This window comes from Salmo salar, chromosome 10 (assembly GCF_965601325.2).
Source record: "Salmo salar chromosome 10, fSalSal1, whole genome shotgun sequence".
NCBI classification, from domain to species: domain Eukaryota; kingdom Metazoa; phylum Chordata; class Actinopteri; order Salmoniformes; family Salmonidae; genus Salmo; species Salmo salar.
Window position 1 is genome coordinate 119,047,501 of NC_138300.1, and position 22,787 is coordinate 119,070,287.

A 22,787-nucleotide genomic window follows, 5' to 3' on the forward strand; every position below is an offset into this window, starting at 1 on the left:
TTGGGAGTGTTGCCTGTTTTGCATGATATTACGTGTCACATATCAGTTTGCAAACAATGTAAAATAAAATATAAAAAAAAAAAGAATTGCATTAATAAATCCGCATACAAACTTAGTCTCTTTTTTGCTTTCTTGAGTAAGGCAGCTCCAAAAATGCAGGTGTTTCAGCCTAGCTCAGTGCTTTTTGTGGTGATGGGGCAGCCAGCGGAAAATAAATCTTGTCATATGAAGTGCACATCGGCCATTGGACACAACAAGTTAGAAATCACAAATTCAACAATAGGTGGCTAACTGCAAGCATTGCAATGCAATCACTAGCCTGCTATTCAGTGGAGTGGATGTGTGGTCCCAAGTCTGGGTTTTAAGTGTCTCTTTTCCAAGTTTAAAAGGATAAACATTCAACATTGGCCATGCTGTCAATCCAGCATGACTTCTGCCGTGCTCAAAACAACTGGAAACTCAGAGCTGGGAAATCTGAACTGGGAAAACTAGCGCCGACTGGGAAAATACGTTTTGAACGGTCATCCAACTCGAAATTGCAAGTCGGGAACTCAGGCCTCTTGCTAGAGCTCCAACCTGAAGATCACTGACGTCATCATGATTCGACTATGTTTTTTTCCCCAGAGTTCTCAGTTGTCTTGAAAACACCATAAATTCTGAGAATGCCAGACTTTGATGATAAAGTTTGACGACAAAATTTACCCACGAAGGACCGCCGTGCAGCACAAGCAAAACAAGGCGAGTCCAGAATGTCTTGTATGCTGCTGCTGCATACATATGTAATATGCCAGTGAGATATGTATACTGTAGCCAAGAAAGTAATACTAAGTGTATGTTGTGTAGTAAGCTGTTGGTAGCCCATGTGCCTCACCCTAATAATTAGGTCCCTTTTCCGCTCCTAATTTCGACTACTGTTCTGACTTGGTGGTGCACATGTAGCCTATAGCCTGTTTTAAGGAAATGTAATCATCAAATATTGTAAGAGCTTTTATTGTCTGCTTATATGCCCCCTTTATTTATCCTGCGGTTCTGACTTAGTGTACAGGGAGGATACTGTAAGAATGGTCCATGTTCTGAATTCTGTCGCTGTACATTTCAAAAAGTGCTGAACAAATAGTTATATTGACTACTATACGGCCGTCCTAGCTCGCTCATTTGTCTTAATCGAAATTTCGTATTGCCTCTTATCCACTCGTTGTCCCATTATGCCATAGTTTGTACATCTCAATTGTCAGTTGAAACCACATTTGTTTAAGTAAGTCAGCCATATCAGCTATGTTTTCTTAAAAGGCAGTAAATGAGGCTGAATGAACTGTTTCGCTGCCAGACAAGGCTCTGCTGATAACCAGGTGTAGCAGTGGTAAGGTGTTGGGACTGATATGTTTGGACTCTGCTGTTGGGACAGCTTTATGTAGGTCCTGACAGTTTCGGGGAACTTTTGTCACCGTTATAGTGCAATTCATGTATTGTTTAGTGTTGTGTTGCTGGCATGCATATTTGTATTTTAAATTTTTTTGGCCCCACCAAGATTTACATGCTAAAATCGCCACTGTGGACATACAAAGCAGCATCAGTTACAGTAAGTCACAGAGACCAGGGCAGTTCAGGGAGCAAACATAGACCAGGGCAGTACAGGGAGCAAACAGAGACCAGGGCAGTTCAGGGAGCAAACATAGACCAGGGCAGTACAGGGAGCAAACAGAGACCAGGGCAGTACAGGGAGCAAACAGAGACCAGGGCAGTACAGGGAGCAAACAGAGACCAGGGCAGTACAGGGAGCAAACATAGACCAGGGCAGTACAGGGAGCAAATAGAGACCAGGGCAGTACAGGGAGCAAACAGAGACCAGGGCAGTACAGGGAGCAAATAGAGACCAGGGCAGTACAGGGAGCAAATAGAGACCAGGGCAGTACAGGGAGCAAATAGAGACCAGGGCAGTACAGGGAGCAAATAGAGACCAGGGCAGTACAGGGAGCAAACAGAGACCAGGGCAGTACAGGGAGCAAACAGAGACCAGGGCAGTACAGGGAGCAAACATAGACCAGGGCAGTACAGGGAGCAAACAGAGACCAGGGCAGTACAGGGAGCAAACAGAGACCAGGGCAGTACAGGGAGCAAACAGAGACCAGGGCAGTACAGGGAGCAAACATAGACCAGGGCAGTACAGGGAGCAAACAGAGACCAGGGCAGTACAGGGAGAAAATAGAGACCAAGGCAGTACAGGGAGCAAACACTAGTGTAAACCTAGCTGAAGTAACAGTGGAAGTTACTGTATTTGAGCCCGTTAAGGGTGTCGAAGTGAGCTCAGGACAATATTTATTTTTAACCTTTATTTAACTAGGCAAGTCAGTTAAAAACAAATTCATATTTACAATGACGGCCTTCCAGAAGGCAAAAGGCCTCCTGCGGGGACAGGTCCTGGGATTAAAAATAAAATACAAATATAAGACAAAACACACATCACAACAAGAGAGGAGCGTCAGTCACTTCACCCCCACCTATTTTCATAACTCTTCTTGAACTGCACTGTTGGTTAATAAGGGCTTGTAAGTAAGCATTTCACGGTAAAGTCTACACTTGTTGTATTCGGCGCATGTGACAAATAGTTTGATTTGAGAGAGACCATAACACTACATAAAGAGAGACCTAAGACAACACAGCATGGTAGCAACACAACATGACAACATGGTAGTAACACAACATGGCAGCAATACAAAACATGGTACAAATATTATTGGGCACAGACAACAGCACAAAGGGCAAGAAGGTAGAGACAACAATACAGCATGAGAAGCAGACACAACTGTCAGTAAGAGAGTGTCCATGATTGAGTCTTTGAATGAAGAGACGGAGATAAAACGGTCCAGTTTGAGTGTTTGTTGCAGAACGTTCCAGTCGCTAGTTGCAGCAAACTGAAAAGAGGAGTGACCCAGAGATGTGTGTGCTTTGGAGACCTTTAACAGAATGTGACTGGCAGAATGGGTGTTGTATGTGGAGGATGAGAGCTGCAGTAGATATCTCAGGTAGGGGGGAATGAGGCCTAAGAGAGTTTTATAAATAATTAACAACCAGTGGGTTTTGCGACTTGTATACAGAGATGACCAGTTTACAGAGGAGTATAGAGTGCAGTGATGTGTCCTATAAGGAGCATTGGTGGAAAATCTGATGGCCGAATGGTAAAGAACATCTAGCCGCTCAAGAGCACCCTTACCTGCCGATCTATAAATTACGTCTCCATAATCTAGAAAAAACCTCAATGCAATGAAGATCATGGATATGGATGCAGATATGAATGCCAATGTGGGCACCTTCAGACCTGGCACAAAGGATGGAGTTGTACCGCATTCATTCATCAGGAAACAATATCCTTTGTGTACTTTTCTTAGTGCTTGAAAGAGTTGAAGAGGTCGAGGGGGGAGAGATAAATGCTGCCAGATCTTAACAGTACCCTGTGACGTGATTCAGTACATTTTCAGTGGTGGAAGAGACCCTCTGGAGTTCCTGCAGTCTGTCTGGCGCAATAGTGCATTCTCCTGGCTGGTATTATAGGCCTTTGCGAGTGTTTTCACTGAAACATCAGTGATGTAAACTTTTCAACTGAACACTTGGTCATACTGATCATCATGTTTCTGCAGAGAGAGCCCAGTTACAGAAGGAGACAGAAATGCTAATCATGAAGATCAATGGTGAATCTATTTATGCTATTAGTTTTACTGCAAGTTAAACTGTCGAATGGAAATAAATAATGAGAAGCGTATTTTATTGGAGAGAAATCAATTACTTAATAACATCTAGGAATTTCAGACAAGATACACACACATTTACATTTCTGTCGAGTATGAAATCATTTTAGAAACACTGTCTACATCCAAAGTTTCATTACCATGCATTTTTAACACACAAAGATATGCTACATAAATAAACAAACATAATACATTACTTATTTTAAAGTTTCAGTATCTTTAGAAAATTAAGTTAAAAGCTTACAGAACAAGTTGTACAGAGTATCAGTTAAATCAAGACCATCAGACATGAATCCCTGCCAATCATCAGCTGTACTCCCCCTCACAAACTTCTACAGATACACCATTGAGAGCATCCTGCCGGGCTGTATCAATGCCTGGTACGGCAATTGCACCGTCCACAACCAAAGGGCTCTCCAGAGGGTGGTGTGGTCAGCCCAAGGCATCACCAGCGGGCACACTGCCTGCTCGCCAGGACAGCTACAACACCTGGTGTCACAGGAAGGCCAAGAAGATCCTCAAGGACCTCAGCCACCCGAGCCACACCCCGCTACCATCTAGAAGGCGGAGACAGCACAGGTGCATCAAAACTGGGACATACAGTTGAAGTCGGACGTTTACATACACTTAGGTTGGAGTCATGATGATGGTGATGGTGGTTGTGGTGATGGTGATGATGGTTGGGGTGATGATGGTGATGGTTGTGGTGATGATGGTGATGATGGTTGGGGTGATGATGGTGATGGTTGTGGTGATGGTGATGGTGGTTGTGGTGATGATGGTGATGGTTGGGGTGGTGGTGATGGTGGTTGTGGTGATGATGGTGATGGTTGGGGTGGTGGTGATGGTGGTTGGGGTGGTGATGGTGATGGTGGTTGTGGTGATGGTGGTGATGGTTGGGGTGGTGATGATGGTTGTGGTGATGATGGTGATGGTGGTTGTGGTGATGGTGATGGTGGTTGTGGTGATGATGGTGATGGTTGGGGTGGTGATGATGGTGGTGGTTGTGGTGATGATGGTGATGGTGGTTGTGGTGATGATGGTGATGGTTGGGGTGGTGATGATGGTGGTGGTTGTGGTGATGATGGTGATGGTGGTTGTGGTGATGATGGTGATGGTTGGGGTGGTGATGATGGTGATGGTTGTGGTGATGATGGTGATGATGGTTGTGGTGATGGTGGTGGTGGTTGGGGTGATGGTGATGGTGGTTGTGGTGATGATGGTGGTGGTTGGGGTGGTGATGATGGTGGTGGTTGTGGTGATGGTGATGGTGGTTGTGGTGATGGTGGTGATGGTTGGGGTGATGGTGATGGTGGTTGTGGTGATGGTGGTGATGGTTGGGGTGGTGATGATGGTGGTGGTTGTGGTGATGGTGATGATGGTTGTGGTGATGATGGTGGTGGTTGTGATGGTGGTGATGATGGTTGTGGTGATGATGGTGGTGGTTGTGATGGTGGTGGTTGTGGTGATGATGGTGGTGGTTGTGATGATGGTGATGGTGGTTGTGGTGATGATGGTGATGGTTGTGATGGTGATGGTGGTTGTGGTGATGATGGTGGTGGTTGTGATGGTGATGGTTGGGGTGGTGATGATGGTGGTGGTTGTGATGATGGTGATGGTGGTTGTGGTGATGGTGATGATGGTTGTGGTGATGATGGTGATGGTGGTGGTGGTGATGATGGTTGTAGTGATGATGGTGATGATGGTTGTGGTGATGATGGTGATGGTTGGGGTGGTGATGATGGTTGTGGTGATGATGGTGGTGGTTGTGGTGATGGTGATGATGGTTGTGGTGATGATGGTGATGGTGGTTGTGGTGATGATGGTTGTGGTGATGATGGTTGTAGTGATGATGGTGATGGTTGGGGTGATGTTGGTGTTGTGTAGACTGCTGTATAGTGAGGGTATCAGGGAGTAAGCCTACAGGAAAACACTTAGGTGGGTTCTTTATTAGTGTTTTCTTATCTGTAATACCTCTCAATCTGTTAATAAACAGGTTGTTTTCCCCAAAGGCGGATGGGGCGCGACATTCTATCTAATAGTGATGGGTCGTTCGCCAACGAGTCGGTTCTAAGAGCCGGCTCTTGTTTGTTAACGTTGTTAATAAACAGGAAACAGAATACTCTCTCAAAACCCTCCAGTCTGAAATGCTCTAATACTACTGTGTCCACATTGAATTACATTTTAAATCAAATTGTTGTTATACTGTGTCAAAACACATATATGTTTCCCTCCTTGTTTTACACACCTAGAGTTGGTTTACAGGGCTACAGTAGTTTGGTATCAAATGTTCCCACACTGATATTCCACTAATACCACATTCTTCCATCCAAATCTGCCGGGAAAAGACTGGATGGCTGCTGCCAACCACAAGGCCAGGAGGGCACAGTCAGTCACATCTGCAACAGTTTGGGAACACTGCCTTGCTGGGATTACAACAATACATCATGGTTTGAATTACACACAAACTAGTGTTTGTTACTTGAATTCTTTGGATCAAAATTGACTGTGTGAGGATGATGGACACACACAGAATGTATATTAAGAGGGAAAACTCCATGCATATGTGTGACTGGTCCCAGATTTGTTTGTACCATTTTACCAACCACTATAGTCATTGGTGTGAAATGGACCATAGGAGTTGGCAAAAAAGCACAAACAGATCTGGGACCAGGCTTGTCCTTTACAGCAAAGTGGCCACAGGTCCCTTGACGATCTCCAGTAAAATGGGTCTGAGTGGGAAAGAAAAGAAGCTGGTCCTCTGCTCAGCACAGAAACCTAGGCCCTAGTCCCTTGACAATAACCCAGTCTGACTGATTTATTATGTTTCCTCCCTAAAGACAGAAAGGAAGTGGGTCAGAACAGGAAGTGCCAGTCTAATTGTACTCCCTTTTTAGCTTTTAGCTGGAATTATCTTTACATAATTTAACACATAGTTGGAAAATACACAGAATATAGGCCATTTACTGTAAATTGTGACCATTTGTCCAGCTTGAATTTACACATAGTTGGAAAATACACAGAATATAGGCCATTTACTGTAAATTGTGACCATTTGTCCAGCTTGAATTTGAACCAATGACTGTAAACAGAAGAGACTACAATAGAATAGCCTGAAGCAACTGCAGCTGCTTTATGCATATTCATTATAAAACTACCAGTTTATTTATGAATCCAGTGCCATAATGGTATTCCTTTTATGTATATATATAACAAATCTTACACATTTTTGCTATGTCCATGTCTGAGTAGGCTATTATGTTTGGTTACATTAAATGAGTGAACGCTCACAACATGCCACTGCAGGTTTTTGCCATCCTATGCATTGCTGCAGCTCGCTTCTTCATACGCAATCCCTGGGTGGGTGGTTGCCATGGTTTCCCGGGTCACATGCGTGGGTTTCCTGTGGCCAGAAAGAGCAGCAGAAGATGCCATTCAACATACTGAAAGGACTCTCTACCATTACACGTGGATTATAAAACATTCACCGGGCAATTAAGCGTTTTCCCAGTTTCATTTTTGTTCCTCTCCAGTCTCTTGTATTTAGAATTGAATAGAATTATTTCGTTATTTGGGAAGCACATTAGGTATAACGTTACATTTTATTCGTATTTCTCTTAGATTTGACATCAGGAATGAGTATAGAAATTCCTGAAGGATTGACGGAGCTGTTGCAGAGGTTTACCGTGGAAGTGTTGCGGAATCAGCCGGGAGATTTGCTCGAGTTCGCGTTGCAGTATTTCACCCAACTGAAGGACAGTGAGACCACCGGGACCGCTTTCGGAAATGACCAGAATTCGGCCACGCGACCCAGTGGGAAAGCGGTCAATTTCATCGACGAAGCCATGCAGATCGATTCAGAAAATGGAGAGGAAGAGGAGAGTGACGACGAGGAATTTATTGGTAAAGAATAATAACCATGTGTATATTTAATTCGGCAGCCAATGGAATAATGGAATGGAATCCTACAATTGCAATATGTTTACCTCCTAGAGAGAATATAGCCGGTGTGTGTGTGTGTGATTAGCGTTGGAATTGCTTGCCACATTGTAACAACACCATGGCATGTATTTTGTCTGGGCTGGTATTGCCCGTATATGGTCATGCCATGGTGGCTGATTGATGTGCATACTAATAATACTATAGCTGTGTAGCCTTTGGTCTCTAACCGACAGCGTATCCTGATTTCATTTGACATCATTAGGGCTTAACAGTGCATGTAGGCCGAGTTACTACAGAGGGAACAAGAGCCTATACAGTCGTCATGATAAAAATCGCATAAGCCTTTACATTTCATATGCAACAGTATGTTATTGGCATTGTACAGCTCTGTAGGTCTGAAAGTAAAGCAGTTGGGGGGGAAAAGTGTTTGTGACAGGTTAGCATTCCATTAGTGGTTGTGGAGCCTGACTGAAGAGGAAGTCTGGATGCCTGCTAATAGGAGGATAGGCCACCCAGGGCTGCAACTTGCCTGGCTACCCAAACTCCTTCCTCTGGCCAAACGCCACGTCACGCCCACGGACGTTAGTTTCTTCTCCCCAATGAGGGGGTGCGATTAATCTCGCCTGGTCGCCCGTGTTGGTGTGTTTTGCAGCGGCTGAGAGTTGATTGCATTCGATTTGGAGCCAGGTTGCCTCCCGGGCGTGAGCCAGGTTGCCTCCCGCTCTGTCCGTGTCAAAACAAAAGTGGAAGTAATTATGCACGTGTAGTAATGAGTAGGATTCTTTGTTTTCACATGCAAAAGTGATTGCTTTTGATAAAAACGCTTTATCTGCCTTCTCAATGAAAAGTATATAGTTTGAAATTTCTAACATTTATTTTATGGAAAATATATGTATTTATCTGGACAATGCCCCATGCTGCCTTGTTGACAACATGGCGGAGTGGTGCAGATTACTGTTTGATTTGAGAAGTTCTCTCTTCCCTCCCCACTTTCGCCCGATGACATGATGGGCCATAGCTCGGTGTAGCTCGGACCAGATCAATCGAACCCCCTCATTGATTGGGGATCTGAGTATCTCCCTGAAGATTCCTAGAATGGAAATCCATTCTAGACCGTCTGATTGGTCTCAGAACCCTATGGGTTGGGCCAGAGCCAGAAAAGAACACACATGGGTAAAGTTATGTTTTGAAGATTCACCATTGGCTTTGATAATCTGATTGTTTAGAGATGATCCAATCGCTGATTACTTTGTTTTGTACAACACCCCCTAATTTTGACGTCACTACAAACGACTTCAGTGATGGCAGTCTCAGGCTGAAGTGCATAGCAGTGGAACAATTCTGTTTGCGTCGTCAGGCAAGGCTGCAACAGGGCTAGGCCTACATTCTCTGTTTATACATTTTATGTAACACATAGAATAGAATAGAATGGAACAAGCCCCATGCACGATTACTGCACGATTACTGCTTGCAGATGGAATAGAGTAGCATAGACTAGAAGAGAGAAGATAAGACCTTGGCTGACGCAGAAATGCCACATTACTCCCATGAGCCCTTGGCCCTGACACAGTATCACCACAATGTTCTGTTCCAGTTTGTTATAATAGTGTGACAAAAACACATGTCAGGGTTCCCCACTTGGTGGCCCACGGATGGTTTTATTTGCCCCCCACCCCAAGTTTTCTGAGCAAAAAAAAATAATATTTTTTTATTTTATTGCAGGACAAAAAAGATTGTGAAAACACCAGCGAATCAGCTCCAAGTGGTTTTAATTTTGGAAATCTTTGGTCCCAAGTATTCCCATGTATAATAGAGAAATATATGTGATATCGTATACAAATGTAAGCAAAGTTTGAAATGATTATGTTTTAGTCAAATATTATATCTGTTTGGGCTTCTTGCGGTCAATTTGCAGTCTATAAATTATTAGTCATTATGTTCTGGCCCCCTGACCATCCGCTTAAAAAAAATCGTCTTGTGGCTGAATCTATTTGATTATCTCGGACATACAGTATGCGATGCCTTTGTAGATTTATGTTGGTGCGACATGCATATGGTATTGTGGGAAGTTGTGCCTCCTGGGTTTCCGTAGTCAGTGAATCTAAAGTAAACAGTCTGAGCTCATCACAGACTGAGTTCCATCTCGCTTCAACCTATCACGTGTCTGCGTCTGATTATTATTTTATAAACAATTAGTAATGTAGCTATGGTACAAACCCTGAGAGATGGTTGTTTCAGGACAGGTGCAGTCATGTGCATTCAATCTTCCTGTTACTGGCAAGCCTTGACTGCACTTTTCATGGCCCGTGAGAGGACCTATAATTCCCCCTTACACAACACAACCAACCCAGGCCCTCAGCTCATCATAATTATATTTAGACGAGAGAGAGAGGCTGGCTAACTAGGTAATCATGGATGAGATGAGACCTCTTACCTAATGTATTTTTCATGTGGAGATATTGTTCTAGTGCAAAGTGTTTTAAATTGCTTTGGTTCATTGATGCTTTAAATTCATTCTCAATTAAATTTTGTTCAGAGAAGCAAAATGCAATTCAAAGGACTTAGCAGCTGTTCCCTGTTAGGAGTTTTAGGTCAGCAAAGGGTGCGTGCATACCTGGTTTTATGTAGAGCCAAAGATATAGTAGAGAGAGTTTGGACAGTTTGAAGTATTATGATGCATTTACATAACACCACCTATTCTATGGCAGCCATGTTAGCTCTGCATGGGCAATATTGACCAATAGCAGTTATGGTTTACCTGGTTTGATGAAGTTATCAAAGAGAGAGGATATGCATTAGGTCACATCTGTGATTAACATTTTGTTATAACAATCCACAGTAGATCAAATGTCCTTTTCACCCATTATTCAATTGCCAGCTTTGATACATTTCTCAGAACATGTCCTCTGTATGGTATCACTGCATTATTGGAAGTCCTCTTTCTTTCTTTGGCCTTAACGGAATGTAATCCTATATGAATCCGATATGAATCTGATTTGAATCCTATATGAATCCTATACGAATCCTATACGAATCCTATATGATCAGCTAACATTTTGCTTTCCTCTTATTTCAGCTCCAGTGATGAGTCGATTCATTAGAAGAGCATCAGGTGAGTGTGTTACATCTGTTGTTATGTCAGGTGTGCAGTGGTGGAAAAAGTACCCAATTGTCGTACTTGTGTAAAAGTAAAGATACAGTAATAGAAAATGACTTAAGTGAAAGTCACCCAGTAAAATACTACTTGAGTAAAAGCCTAAAAGTATATGGTTTTAAATATACACTGCTCCAAAAAAATAAAGGGAACACTAAAATAACACATCCTAGATCTGAATGAATGAAATAATCTTATTAAATACTTTTTTCTTTACATAGTTGAATGTGCTGACAACAAAATCAAACAAAAATAATCAATGGAAATCCAATTTATCAACCCATGGAGGTCTGGATTTGGAGTCACACTCAAAATGAAAGTGGAAAACCACACTACAGGCTGATCCAACTTTGATGTAATGTCCTTAAAACAAGTCAAAATGAGGCTCAGTAGTGTGTGTGGCCTCCACGTGCCTGTATGACCTCCCTACAACGCCTGGGCATGCTCCTGATGAGGTGGCGGATGGTCTCCTGAGGGATCTCCTCCCAGACCTGGACTAAAGCATCCGCCAACTCCTGGACAGTCTGTGGCTCAACGTGGCGTTGGTGGATGGAGCGAGACATGATGTCCCAGATGTGCTCAATTGGATTCAGGTCTGGGGAACGGGCGGGCCAGTCCATAGCATCAATGCCTTCCTCTTGCAGGAACTGCTGACACACTCCAGCCACATGAGGTCTAGCATTGTCTTGCATTAGGTGGAACCCAGGGCCAACCGCACCAGCATATGGTCTCACAAGGGGTCTGAGGATCTCATCTCGGTACCTAATGGCAGTCAGGCTACCTCTGGCGAGCACATGGAGGGCCGTGCGGCCCCCCAAAGAAATGCCACCCCACACCATGGCTGACCCACCGCCAAACCGGTCATGCTGGAGGATGTTGCAGGCAGCAGAACGTTCTCCACAGCGTCTCCAGACTCTGTCACGTCTGTCACATGTGCTCAGTGTGAACCTGCTTTCATCTGTGAAGAGCACAGGGCGCCAGTGGCGAATTTGCCAATCTTGGTGTTCTCTGGCAAATGCCAAACGTCCTGCACGGTGTTGGGCTGTAAGCACAACCCCCACCTGTGGACGTCGGGCCCTCATACCACCCTCATGGAGTCTGTTTCTGACCGTTTGAGCAGACACATGCACATTTGTGGCCTGCTGGAGGTCATTTTGCAGGGCTCTGGCAGTGCTCCTCCTGCTCCTCCTTGCACAAAGGCGGAGGTAGCGGTCCTGCTGCTGGGTTGTTGCCCTCCTACGGCCTCTTCCACGTCTCCTGATGTACTGGCCTGTCTCCTGGTAGCGCCTCCATGCTCTGGACACTACGCTGACAGACACAGCAAACCTTCTTGCCACAGCTCGCATTGATGTGCCATCCTGGATGAGCTGCACTACCTGAGCCACGTGTGTGGGTTGTAGACACCGTCTCATGCTACCACTAGAGTGAAAGCACCGCCAGCATTCAAAAGTGACCAAAACATCAGCCAGGAAGCATAGGAACTGAGAAGTGGTCTGTGGTCACCCCCTGCAGAACCACTCCTTTATTGGGGGTGTCTTGCTTATTGCCTATAATTTCCACCTGTTGTCTATTCCATTTGCACAACAGCATGTGAAATCTATTGTCAATCAGTGTTGCTTCCTAAGTGGACAGTTTGATTTCACAGAAGTGTGATTGACTTGGAGTTACATTGTGTTGTTTAAGTGTTCCCTTTATTTTTTTGAGCAGTGTACTAAAGTATCAAAAATAAATGTAATTGCTAAAATATACTTAAGCACATTTTTTTGTCCATTGATATAACATCAAATTGATCAGAAATACAGTGTAGACATTGTTAATGTTGTAAATGACTATTGTAGCTGGAAACTGCAGACTTTTTTATGGAATATCTACATAGGCGTACAGAGGCCCATTATCAGCAACCATCACTCCTGTGTTCCAATGGCACGTTGTGTTAGCTAATCCAAGTGTATCATTTTAAAAGGCTAATTGATCATTAGAAAACCATTTTGCAATTATTTTAGCACAGCTGAAAATTGTTGTTCTGATTAAAGAAGCAATAATACTGGCCTTCTTTAGACTAGTTGAGTATCTGGAGCATCAGCATTTGTGGGTTCGATTACAGGCTCAAAATGGCCAGAAACAAATAACTTTTTTCTGAAACTCGTCAGTCTATTCTTGTTCTGAGAAATGAAGGCCATTCCATGTGAGAAATTGTGCTTTTCTTTCAAAAACAAGGACATTTCTAAGTGACCGCAAACTTTTGAACGGTAGTATACATTATTTTCTTTGGTAAAAGTTGTCAAACATATAAATAGTTGTCAAACATATAAATAGTAAAGTACAGATACCCAACAAAAACTACTTAAGTAGTACTTTAAAGTATTTTTACTGAAGTACTTTACACCACTGCAGGTGTATTACTACTGGGCTGGCACAAAAGCCTTTTGCTGTAGTAGGTTTAGCTTCTCAACCGTGAGATCCCCATTCCCAGAGAGCCTGAAGTCAGCAGCCATTCAGTCAGCACCCCATTGTCTGTTTATAGAACATGTCACCCTTTCAATAATTGACATGCTTTTACCAAGAATCTTCAATCTTCTACAGTACAGCACTAACTCTGTCTGGCCTGTTCGTTCAGTCAGCAGTCTACCTATAAAACAAACCGTTAAATCTCTTATCAAGGATACCTTCTGAAGTTACACTGACAGTCAGGCTACAATCTTTATTTTTTATGTAACTGATATGGAAAATTTTGAGGCATTAAAACACGGAGGTCATTCATCATAACTGTTTATCCACTGTGTTTCATTTGGCCTCTGCTTACAGTAGAGACAACGGTGGGTAATTCATCTCTATCTTCCATTAGTGAAGAACAGGAAGGAAATACATCAGTGAATGATGTAGGGTGACATGAGTTCTATCCTAGTCTTCTGTGTGGGAGCTTGAGGTTAGACAGGCAGACAGACAGGCAGACAGACAGGCAGACAGACAGGCAGACAGACAGACAGACAGACAGACGAGTGACTGTACCATTATCTGCATGGTTGGTAACAGGATGGTTGGCTAGAGGCATGCAGGAGCTTATGGGCTAGGCTGGTCAACCATACTGCCTGCTGCGCTCACTGGCCTCGCTGATGGGCTGGTCAACCATACTGCCTGCTGCGCTCACTGGCCTCGCTGATGGCCTGGTCAACCATACTGCCTGCTGCGCTCACTGGGCTCGCTGATGGGCTGGTCAACCATACTGCCTGCTGCGCTCACTGGCCTCGCTGATGGCCTGGTCAACCATACTGCCTGCTGCGCTCACTGGCCTCGCTGATAGGCTGGTCAACCATACTGCCTGCTGCGCTCACTGGCCTCGCTGATGGCCTGGTCAACCATACTGACTGCTGCGCTCACTGGCCTCGCTGATGGGCTGGTCAACCATACTGACTGCTGCGCTCACTGGCCTCGCTGATGGGCTGGTCAACCATACTGCCTGCTGCGCTCACTGGCCTCGCTGATAGGCTGGTCAACCATACTGCCTGCTGCGCTCACTGGCCTCGCTGATAGGCTGGTCAACCATACTGACTGCTGCGCTCACTGGCCTCGCTGATGGGCTGGTCAACCATACTGACTGCTGCGCTCACTGGCCTCGTTGATGGGCTGGTCAACCATACTGACTGCTGCGCTCACTGGCCTCGCTGATAGGCTGGTCAACCATACTGACTGCTGCGCTCACTGGCCTCGCTGATGGGCTGGTCAACCATACTGACTGCTGCGCTCACTGGCCTCGCTGATGGGCTGGTCAACCATACTGACTGCTGCGCTCACTGGCCTCGCTGATGGGCTGGTCAACCATACTGACTGCTGCGCTCACTGGCCTGACTCATGCCAGCAGTAAGGGAGTGTAAGAGGTCTTCAGGGGAGGTTGGGGTCAAGATACCTGTTTTGTTTTTGTGTGGTACAGGAGAAGTACGGCCAGTGCTGTCCACACACTGCAAAAAAGGTCTTCAGACTCTATATAAAAAAAAAAAGCATATTTATTTTACATAATGAAAAATTATAGTGTGATTCCTTTTGAATGGATAAGTATAATTAAGGTCTAGTTGCCAAATACAATATAGGTTATGTGTAAACAATAGATATGCGCTTTGTCATTCACAAGTAGAAGGACTGAGCTCTGGTTCAGTTGGGTATAAACTCTTTCTGATCTGTTTTAAAGAGCAAGGCTTAAATATGTCTACTGAATCTCTCTGTGATGTCATGGAGCATTGAGCAAGTTTACAGGAAGGAGATCATATCTACATGTTTATACAAATGTTACATTGATGAAACCTTTTTTTAGCCCGCCACACTATAAACAATGGTGTGGTGTTAAGTATATCACAAAGACTCTTCATCTCAGCAGAATAAGACAGTTGCTTATATGACTGGGATAAGTGGGATCATGGTAGAAATCCTGTTAATAAACTCCCAGAATCTCACTCTCACCCCATATAGTCTTGGATCTTTAACATGGACTATCTTAGATTTGTTTTGTTTACCATTTGTATGGCTTCAGAATGACTGTATATCGTTTAACAGAACATTTCTGCTTAATGTATTGTATTTTAATGTCTTGCAGTAACTTTCATTCATCTCTTCCATCACACAGTTTGTGCTGAGGCGTTCAACCCTGATGAAGATGAGGAAGACAAAGAACAGAGGGTAAGATGGCCCAGACAGACAGAGGAGTGACTGTACCACTTCAAAATAGTACTGCTGTACAACTCAAAACAAAGTATTACAGAGAAACTACAGGATACAGGATCTTGATTCCACTTGATATTGTACTTGATTAGTATTGGAGGTAGTGCACGGGGTATGCATGAGTTATGGTGGCATCATGTTAATGACGTTTCCTCACTAAATGTCTCACTGTGAATAACATGAGTGGCGTGTGTGTTTTCCCAGGTCACCCATCCTAAAACAGACGAACAGAGGCAGAGACTACAGGAGGCTTGCAGAGACATCCTGCTGTTCAAAAACCTGGACCCGGTAAACTGAAGAAATATTCCCTCATTTTAGGCTGAGTGGGCCTCTCTGCCCCTCCACCCACTGGCTGCTGGGATTCAATGGACTGACGTACTCTGTACACACACACATACACACACACAAACAGAAAACTGTACACAGAAAAAAGAACAGACCGTAGCCCGGGGCCTGTAACTTTGTCATGGCCCAATGCACTGTGGGATTTTTTAGCTAGTTATTTTGAAATACTGTAACAGCATGTAGAGAGGAATCAAGTTCAAGTTTTCATTTATCCTACATACTGTACTGTGATGATGCTGTGGCATATGTAATGGGTAATGTGGCCTTACTATTACAAATACTCAGTACAATGTTGGTTTTCTAATTTAATATACTTCTAGTGTAATATAATCCACAGGTCTTTTGTTTCAGTTTGAATTGTTTTTTATTGTTTGTTTTCTCATATCACAGGAACAGTTTTCCCAAGTACTGGACGCCATGTTTGAGAAGTTCCTTGAGGTAGGAGAACACATCATAGATGAAGATGACGATGGCGACAACTTCTACGTCATTGAAAGGTAATCCCTGACATTCTGTAGTAGCAACCTCGTCAAGAGGTTTGGATCTCCTGGCTCAACGGTTAAAGGGGATACTTTGGGATGTTAGCAATGATGCCCTTTATCTACTTCAGATGAACTTTGTTATGCCTCTGTGTTCAGTAGGAAGGAAGATCGAGGTAGTTTAGCATGCTAGCAGATAGTCATAGACTTCTAGTTATTGTGCTAACGCTAGTTAGCGTTGGCTTGCGAAACTACTAACTTCCTTGATACTGGACTGACAGCCGGCCGGGGTTACTTCCCAAATTTGCTACATTACATCACAGTATATTTGGCAATAGTTTCATTTCAGTTAATCATTTCAGCTAGGGTAAACACTATGATGAAAAAGTGCTAGTTGCACTACACTTCCCCAAACCATCTTGTGCTCAGTGTGTAAATGTATATTTTAAACTGTAGAGCTTTGTGTTTTATGTTGTAAATGGTTTGAAACCTTGTGCACTGCTATTTTGGCCAGGTCTCTCTTGTAAAAGGGATTGTTCATCTTAATGAGACTAACCTGGTCAAAACAAGGTCCAATAAAGATCACAGTATTTGTCTTGAAAGGACTGTTATATGATCCAATTGGCTCTCTCCATCTCGCTCTCTCTCTCTCCCTCTTCCCCCTCCATCTCTCTCTCCTTCTTCCCCCTCCATTTCTCTCTCTCTCTCTCTCTCCCTCTTCATCTCCATCTCTCTCCCTCTTCCCCCCCATCGCTCTCTCTCCATCTCGCTCTCTCTTCCCTTTCCATATCTCTTTCTTACCCTCTTCCCTCTCCATCTCTCTCTCTCTCCCTCTCTCTCTCTCTCCCTCTCTCTCTCTCTCTCTCTCTCTCTCTCTCTCTCTCTCTCACACACACACAGAGGGACCTTTGACATCTATATGAGGGTTGATGGTGTAGAGAAGACTGTGGGGGCCTATGATAACAGGGGGAGCTTTGGGGAGCTGGCCCTGATGTACAACACCCCCAGGGCTGCTACCATCATCTCCACCTCGCCCGGAGCCCTCTGGTGCCTGGTGAGTGAATGCTCTTCTGTTCCCTAAACTGTTTCTCATAGTACATGCAGTGCCAGACAGTACTGAACCGTGCATATTCTATTATGGGGTAGCAGGTGTCTGACAGTTGTCAGGGGAAACTGGCATTGTGAGGAATGGCTCAGGTGTCAGGGGAAACTGGCATTGTGAGGAATGGCTCAGTTGTCAGGGGAAACTGGCATTGTGAGGAATGGCTCAGTTGTCAGGGGAAACTGGCATTGTGAGGAATGGCTCAGTTGTCAGGGGAAACTGGCATTGTGAGGAATGGCTCAGGTGTCAGGGGAAACTGGCATTGTGAGGAATGGCTCAGTTGTCAGGGGAAACTGGCATTGTGAGGAATGGCTCAGTTGTCGGGGGAAACTGGCATTGTGAGGAATGGCTCAGTTGTCGGGGGAAACTGGCATTGTGAGGAATGGCTCAGTTGTCAGGGGAAACTGGCATTGTGAGGAATGGCTCAGGTGTCAGGGGAAACTGGCATTGTGAGGAATGGCTCAGTTGTCAGGGGAAACTGGCATTGTGAGGAATGGCTCAGTTGTCAGGGGAAACTGGCATTGTGAGGAATGGCTCAGTTGTCAGGGGAAACTGGCATTGTGAGGAATGGCTCAGGTGTCAGGGGAAACTGGCATTGTGAGGAATGGCTCAGTTGTCAGGGGAAACTGGCATTGTGAGGAATGGCTCAGTTGTCGGGGGAAACTGGCATTGTGAGGAATGGCTCAGTTGTCGGGGGAAACTGGCATTGTGAGGAATGGCTCAGTTGTCGGGGGAAGCTGGCATTGTGAGGAATGGCTCAGTTGTCGGGGGAAACTGGCATTGTGAGGAATGGCTCAGTTGTCGGGGGAAACTGGCATTGTGAGGAATGGCTCAGTTGTCAATGTGTCAGGGATCATGTTCACTTATATGGACTCACTCTATTGTAAGTTGCTTATAGGTACATTATGCTCCGATGGGTACATTGCCAGAATTCTGCCTCTATGTATTTAGCTGTGGAGAAACAGCTGAGAAAGCTTAGTGAGGTAAAAGAACCGTTTTGTACAATCTGAATCTGTACTCTCTGAGCTGGAAGCATTGGACTGTACATTAGCAGCACATGTGTCCTTTCCCAGGTGTTTAACCCCAGATGCTCACAGACCATAATATAATGACATGATATAATAATACTTCTGCTGCTTTTTGTGGAAATTCTTGACATGTATTTAATGATAAAGCTCCCTCTGCTGGACAATATTATGTTGGACACAGGGACAAAATGTTTATAGAAACTCTAGGAGTGGTAATGGAGTACTGTACTAGTAAACAAAACAATCACAAATTGTGGACTGTGTGTGTCTTGAATATACACTGAGACACAAAACATGAATCTTTCCATGACACAGACTGACCAGGTCAATCCAGGTGAAAGCTGTTGTCCCTTATTGATGTAACTTGTTAAATCCACTTCAATCCGTGTAGATGAAAATGAGGGGACAGGTTAAAGAAGGAGTTTTAAGTCTTGAGACAGTTGAGTCATGTATTGTGTACGTGTGTCATTCAGAGGTTGAGTGGGAAAAACAAAAGTTTTAAGTGCCTTTGAACAGCGTATGGTAGTAGGTGTCAGGCGCATCACTTTGTGTCAAGAACTGCAACGTTGCTGGGTTTTTCACGCTCAACAGTTTCCTGTGTGTATCAAGAATGGTCCACCACCCAAAGGACATCCAGCCAACTTGACACAACTGTGGGAAGCACTGGAGTCAACATGGGCCAGCATCCCTGTGGAACGCTTTCCACACCTTGTAGAGCCCATGCCCCTCATGCAACTCAATATTAGGAAGGTGTTCCTAATGTTTGGTAAACTCAGTGTATCTTTCACCATATCCAGACATCGACATGACTTGTTGTTTTCATCCTACCATTAGAAATGATTGATCTACTCTGTTGTTTTCATCCTACCATTAGAAATGATTGCTCTACTCTGTTGTTTTCATCCTACCATTAGAAATGATTGCTCTACTCTGTTGTTTTCATCCTACCATTAGAAATGATTGATCTACTCTGTTGTCTGCAGGATCGTCTGACATTCAGGAGGATCATAGTGAAGAACAACGCGTTGAAGAGGAGACTGTACGAGGAGTTCATTGAATCACTTCCACTGTTAACATCATTAGAGGTACAGGATAGATATCTCTTCCTGTTTGTTATGTATATCCTGGTCCCAGACCTGTTTGTGCTGTTTAGCCAACTCCTATGGTTGTTTAGCATCACAATGACCATAGGAGTTGGCAAGACGGCAGGTCTGAGACTTTGCTACTTTCTTTCTCTCTACCAGTAGAATCGAAAGTGTATTTTAAAGTAAAACCAACTGATCCATTTAAACCAATTTGAAACCAATCTCAAACCCACTTTTTTCCCTACAGCTTTCAGAGAGAATGAAGGTGGTGGATGTGTTGTCTTCTAGAGCCTTCTGCGATGGAGAACAGATTATCTCTCAGGTATTTATACATCTCAGTCTTACGTTGTAAATGATCCCACCATTTATATGCAACATGTGTGTTATGTTCGTATTAAATGTTCCCAATCTCTAACTAGAACAGACTTATTTCAGTCATTCTTTGTTATGTATTTGTTATTCTCCATTTGAACATAATCCTGTATCTTCTGTTACAGGGGGACCTAGCAGATTGTTTTTATATAGTTGAATCTGGTCAAGTTAGAATCACCATGAAGAGAACCAGGGTAAGTTTGCGTTGTTCTGTGATGATTTAAAAAATATATATAAAAGTAGTTCATGTATGCACCATCAAAATAAATCATATTTACTTTGGACAGATTTGTGGGATTTAATGTTGTTTATGTTGTTTTCTTATGTCTTCTCTGTAGACGAAAAAGGACCAAGAGGATGTGGATATAGCTACATGCTCCAGGGGGCAGTACTTTGGAGAACTGGCCCTCGTCACCAACAAACCCAGAGCTGCTTCAGCTTATGCTGTGGGAAGTGTCAAGTGTTTAGGTACTGTCTTTACTACACTGTATGTTCTGTTTGACTTCCTGTTTCAGTCCATGACATAACTGTATGTCTTAGTGAAAGCACCAGCTTTTGAGAGAAGCACTTCTGTATTTATGTGAAAGCCAACAAAAGCCTTCTCTGCCATTCACTTGTTGTGACATGGTAACACTTTACATTACAGCATGGAATAGAGGGTGTATTTACACGATAATAAAGTGGAGTGTTGACACCTCTCCTCTTGTGTTCACCAGTTATGGTTTCCCATCCTGTGTCTTGACACCTCTCCTCTTGCTTTTACCAGTTATGGACGTGCAGGCGTTTGAGAGGTTGCTGGGCCCCTGCATGGACATCATGAAGAGAAACATTGCAAATTACGAAGAGCAGCTGGTTACTCTGTTTGAATGTAGCACCACTGACATTGAGGAGATAAACCCATGAAAACCAGAAGGGGAAAAAGACAGTGAGATGCACTATGACGATGACGATGTGATAAATTGGTTGGTGGGAAGTGGAAAAAGTCTTGTCACTTTATGTGTAACTTTTCTATATCTACCTTTGTAAAGTATTGTTTTCTTTCCGAAATAGGAAGCACAGTATGTTAGACAGGTAAGAAGAAACATACAGGATCGATTCCAGATAACATACAATGGTTTTTGAAGGATCGTTGACTTTGGAGTAATATTTTTATTGAAGCAAAGATATGTGTTATTCCAAAACGTAAATGTTCATAAGTTCTGTCCTCACAACTTTCCTTTTTGGATTTTTTTATTTATCAAAGACATTTTAAGTCACTTGTTTGTATATTATTGATCACTATTATGTTATGTAAAATATAAATTGGCCTTTTCAGATTCTCTGATAATGTCATATTTCTTCAAAAATCTTGTACCAAAGGTCATTACATCCTTACTAGATTCTGAGTGTGTAAACAAATCACGATCATCCATACCTTGCACATTAAAGTGTTCATAATTTGATATTCTCATGTTTACATCATTTTCAGTAAAGATGTTGGTTCATACTGTACATTGTAGGCTAGGGGATACCCAGGGGTACTATGTCATTTCTGGCTTCAACAACAATGTTGAACAGTTGTACCAACAAATAGTGCCATAAAATTCAAGGGATGAATTGAACAATGTGATTTCCTATCGTTGCACTCTGGTATGGCTGACGTGGTGTTTACAGAGTTAAGAATCTTATTACTGACATACAGTACCAGTCAAAAGGTTGAACACACCTACTCATTCCAGTGTTTTCCTTCTCTATTTTTACTAATTTCTACATAGAAAATAGTAAAAAATTAAGAAAAAAACCTGGAATGAGTCTTCAAACTTTTGACTTTTATTTTACAACAGACTTTATTATAGTTTGTGACTTTTTATTTTCTACATCAGAGAATGTACATTTTCATGAGAAAATGTATTTTTTTTCTTCCTAAAACGTGATTTGAAGTCCCTGAACATGTCTTTTGTGAACTGTAATACATTCTCTGCTGTGTGGATTGGACCTTTTTTTAAATGTATTTTCGCTGTAAAATGACACCCAAATCTAACTGCCTGTAGCTCAGGACCTGAAGCAAGGATATGCATATTCTTGATACCATTTGGAAATGTGGTAAATGTGGTAAAAGATAATACAAAGAAAAAACCTTGCTTTTTTTTTGTATTTTTTTTTTTTGTACCATCATCTTTGAAATGCAAGAGAAAGGCCATAATGTATTATTCCAGCCCAGGTGCAATTTATATTTTGGCCACTAGATGGCAGCAGTGTATGTGCAACGTTTTAGACTGATCCAATGAACCATTTCATTTCTGTTCAAAATGTTGTATCAAGACTGCCTAAATGTGCCTAATTGGTTTATTAATAACTTTTCCAGTTCATAACTGTGCACTCTCATAAAACAATAGCATAGTATTATTTCACTGTAATAGCTACTGTACATTGGACAGTGCAGTTAGATTAACAAGCATTTAAGCTTTCTGCATATATCAGATATGTCTATGTCCTGGGAAATGTTCTTGTTACTTACAACCTCATGCTAATCGCATTAGCCTACGTTAGCTCAACCGTCCCGCTGGGGACCCACCAATCCTGTAGAGGTTTTAAGAAGTTATTAAAAAAGATGGCTGACCAAGTATTACACCTTCAAGCTCTTGATTCCTCAGTACTATAGCATTAGACATTAACCACTATAATAATGGTATTTGACCACTTTATTGTCTTCTTGAGCTAGTTTACACTACATAGTTTTCACAAAAGTATGTGGACAACCCTTCAGATTAGTGGATTCGGCTATTCAGCCACACCCGTTGCTGACAGGTGTATAACATCGAGGACACAGCCATGCAATCTCCATAGA

General features: G+C 43.2%; 1 protein-coding gene across 1 annotated transcript; it reads left to right on the forward strand.

Annotated features, from left to right (window-relative positions):
- Positions 1-7,137: 7,137 nt before the first annotated feature.
- Positions 7,138-22,565, forward strand: LOC106561704 (cAMP-dependent protein kinase type II-beta regulatory subunit). The gene is made up of 11 exons (XM_014125918.3): positions 7,138-7,646; positions 10,762-10,797; positions 15,455-15,507; positions 15,754-15,837; positions 16,285-16,391; positions 17,274-17,427; positions 19,487-19,588; positions 19,836-19,910; positions 20,086-20,154; positions 20,299-20,428; positions 20,727-22,565. The coding sequence occupies exons 1-11, from the start codon at positions 7,379-7,381 to the stop codon at positions 20,861-20,863; spliced, it is 1,215 nt and encodes a 404-aa protein (XP_013981393.1). The 5' UTR covers positions 7,138-7,378; the 3' UTR covers positions 20,864-22,565.
- Positions 22,566-22,787: the final 222 nt, after the last annotated feature.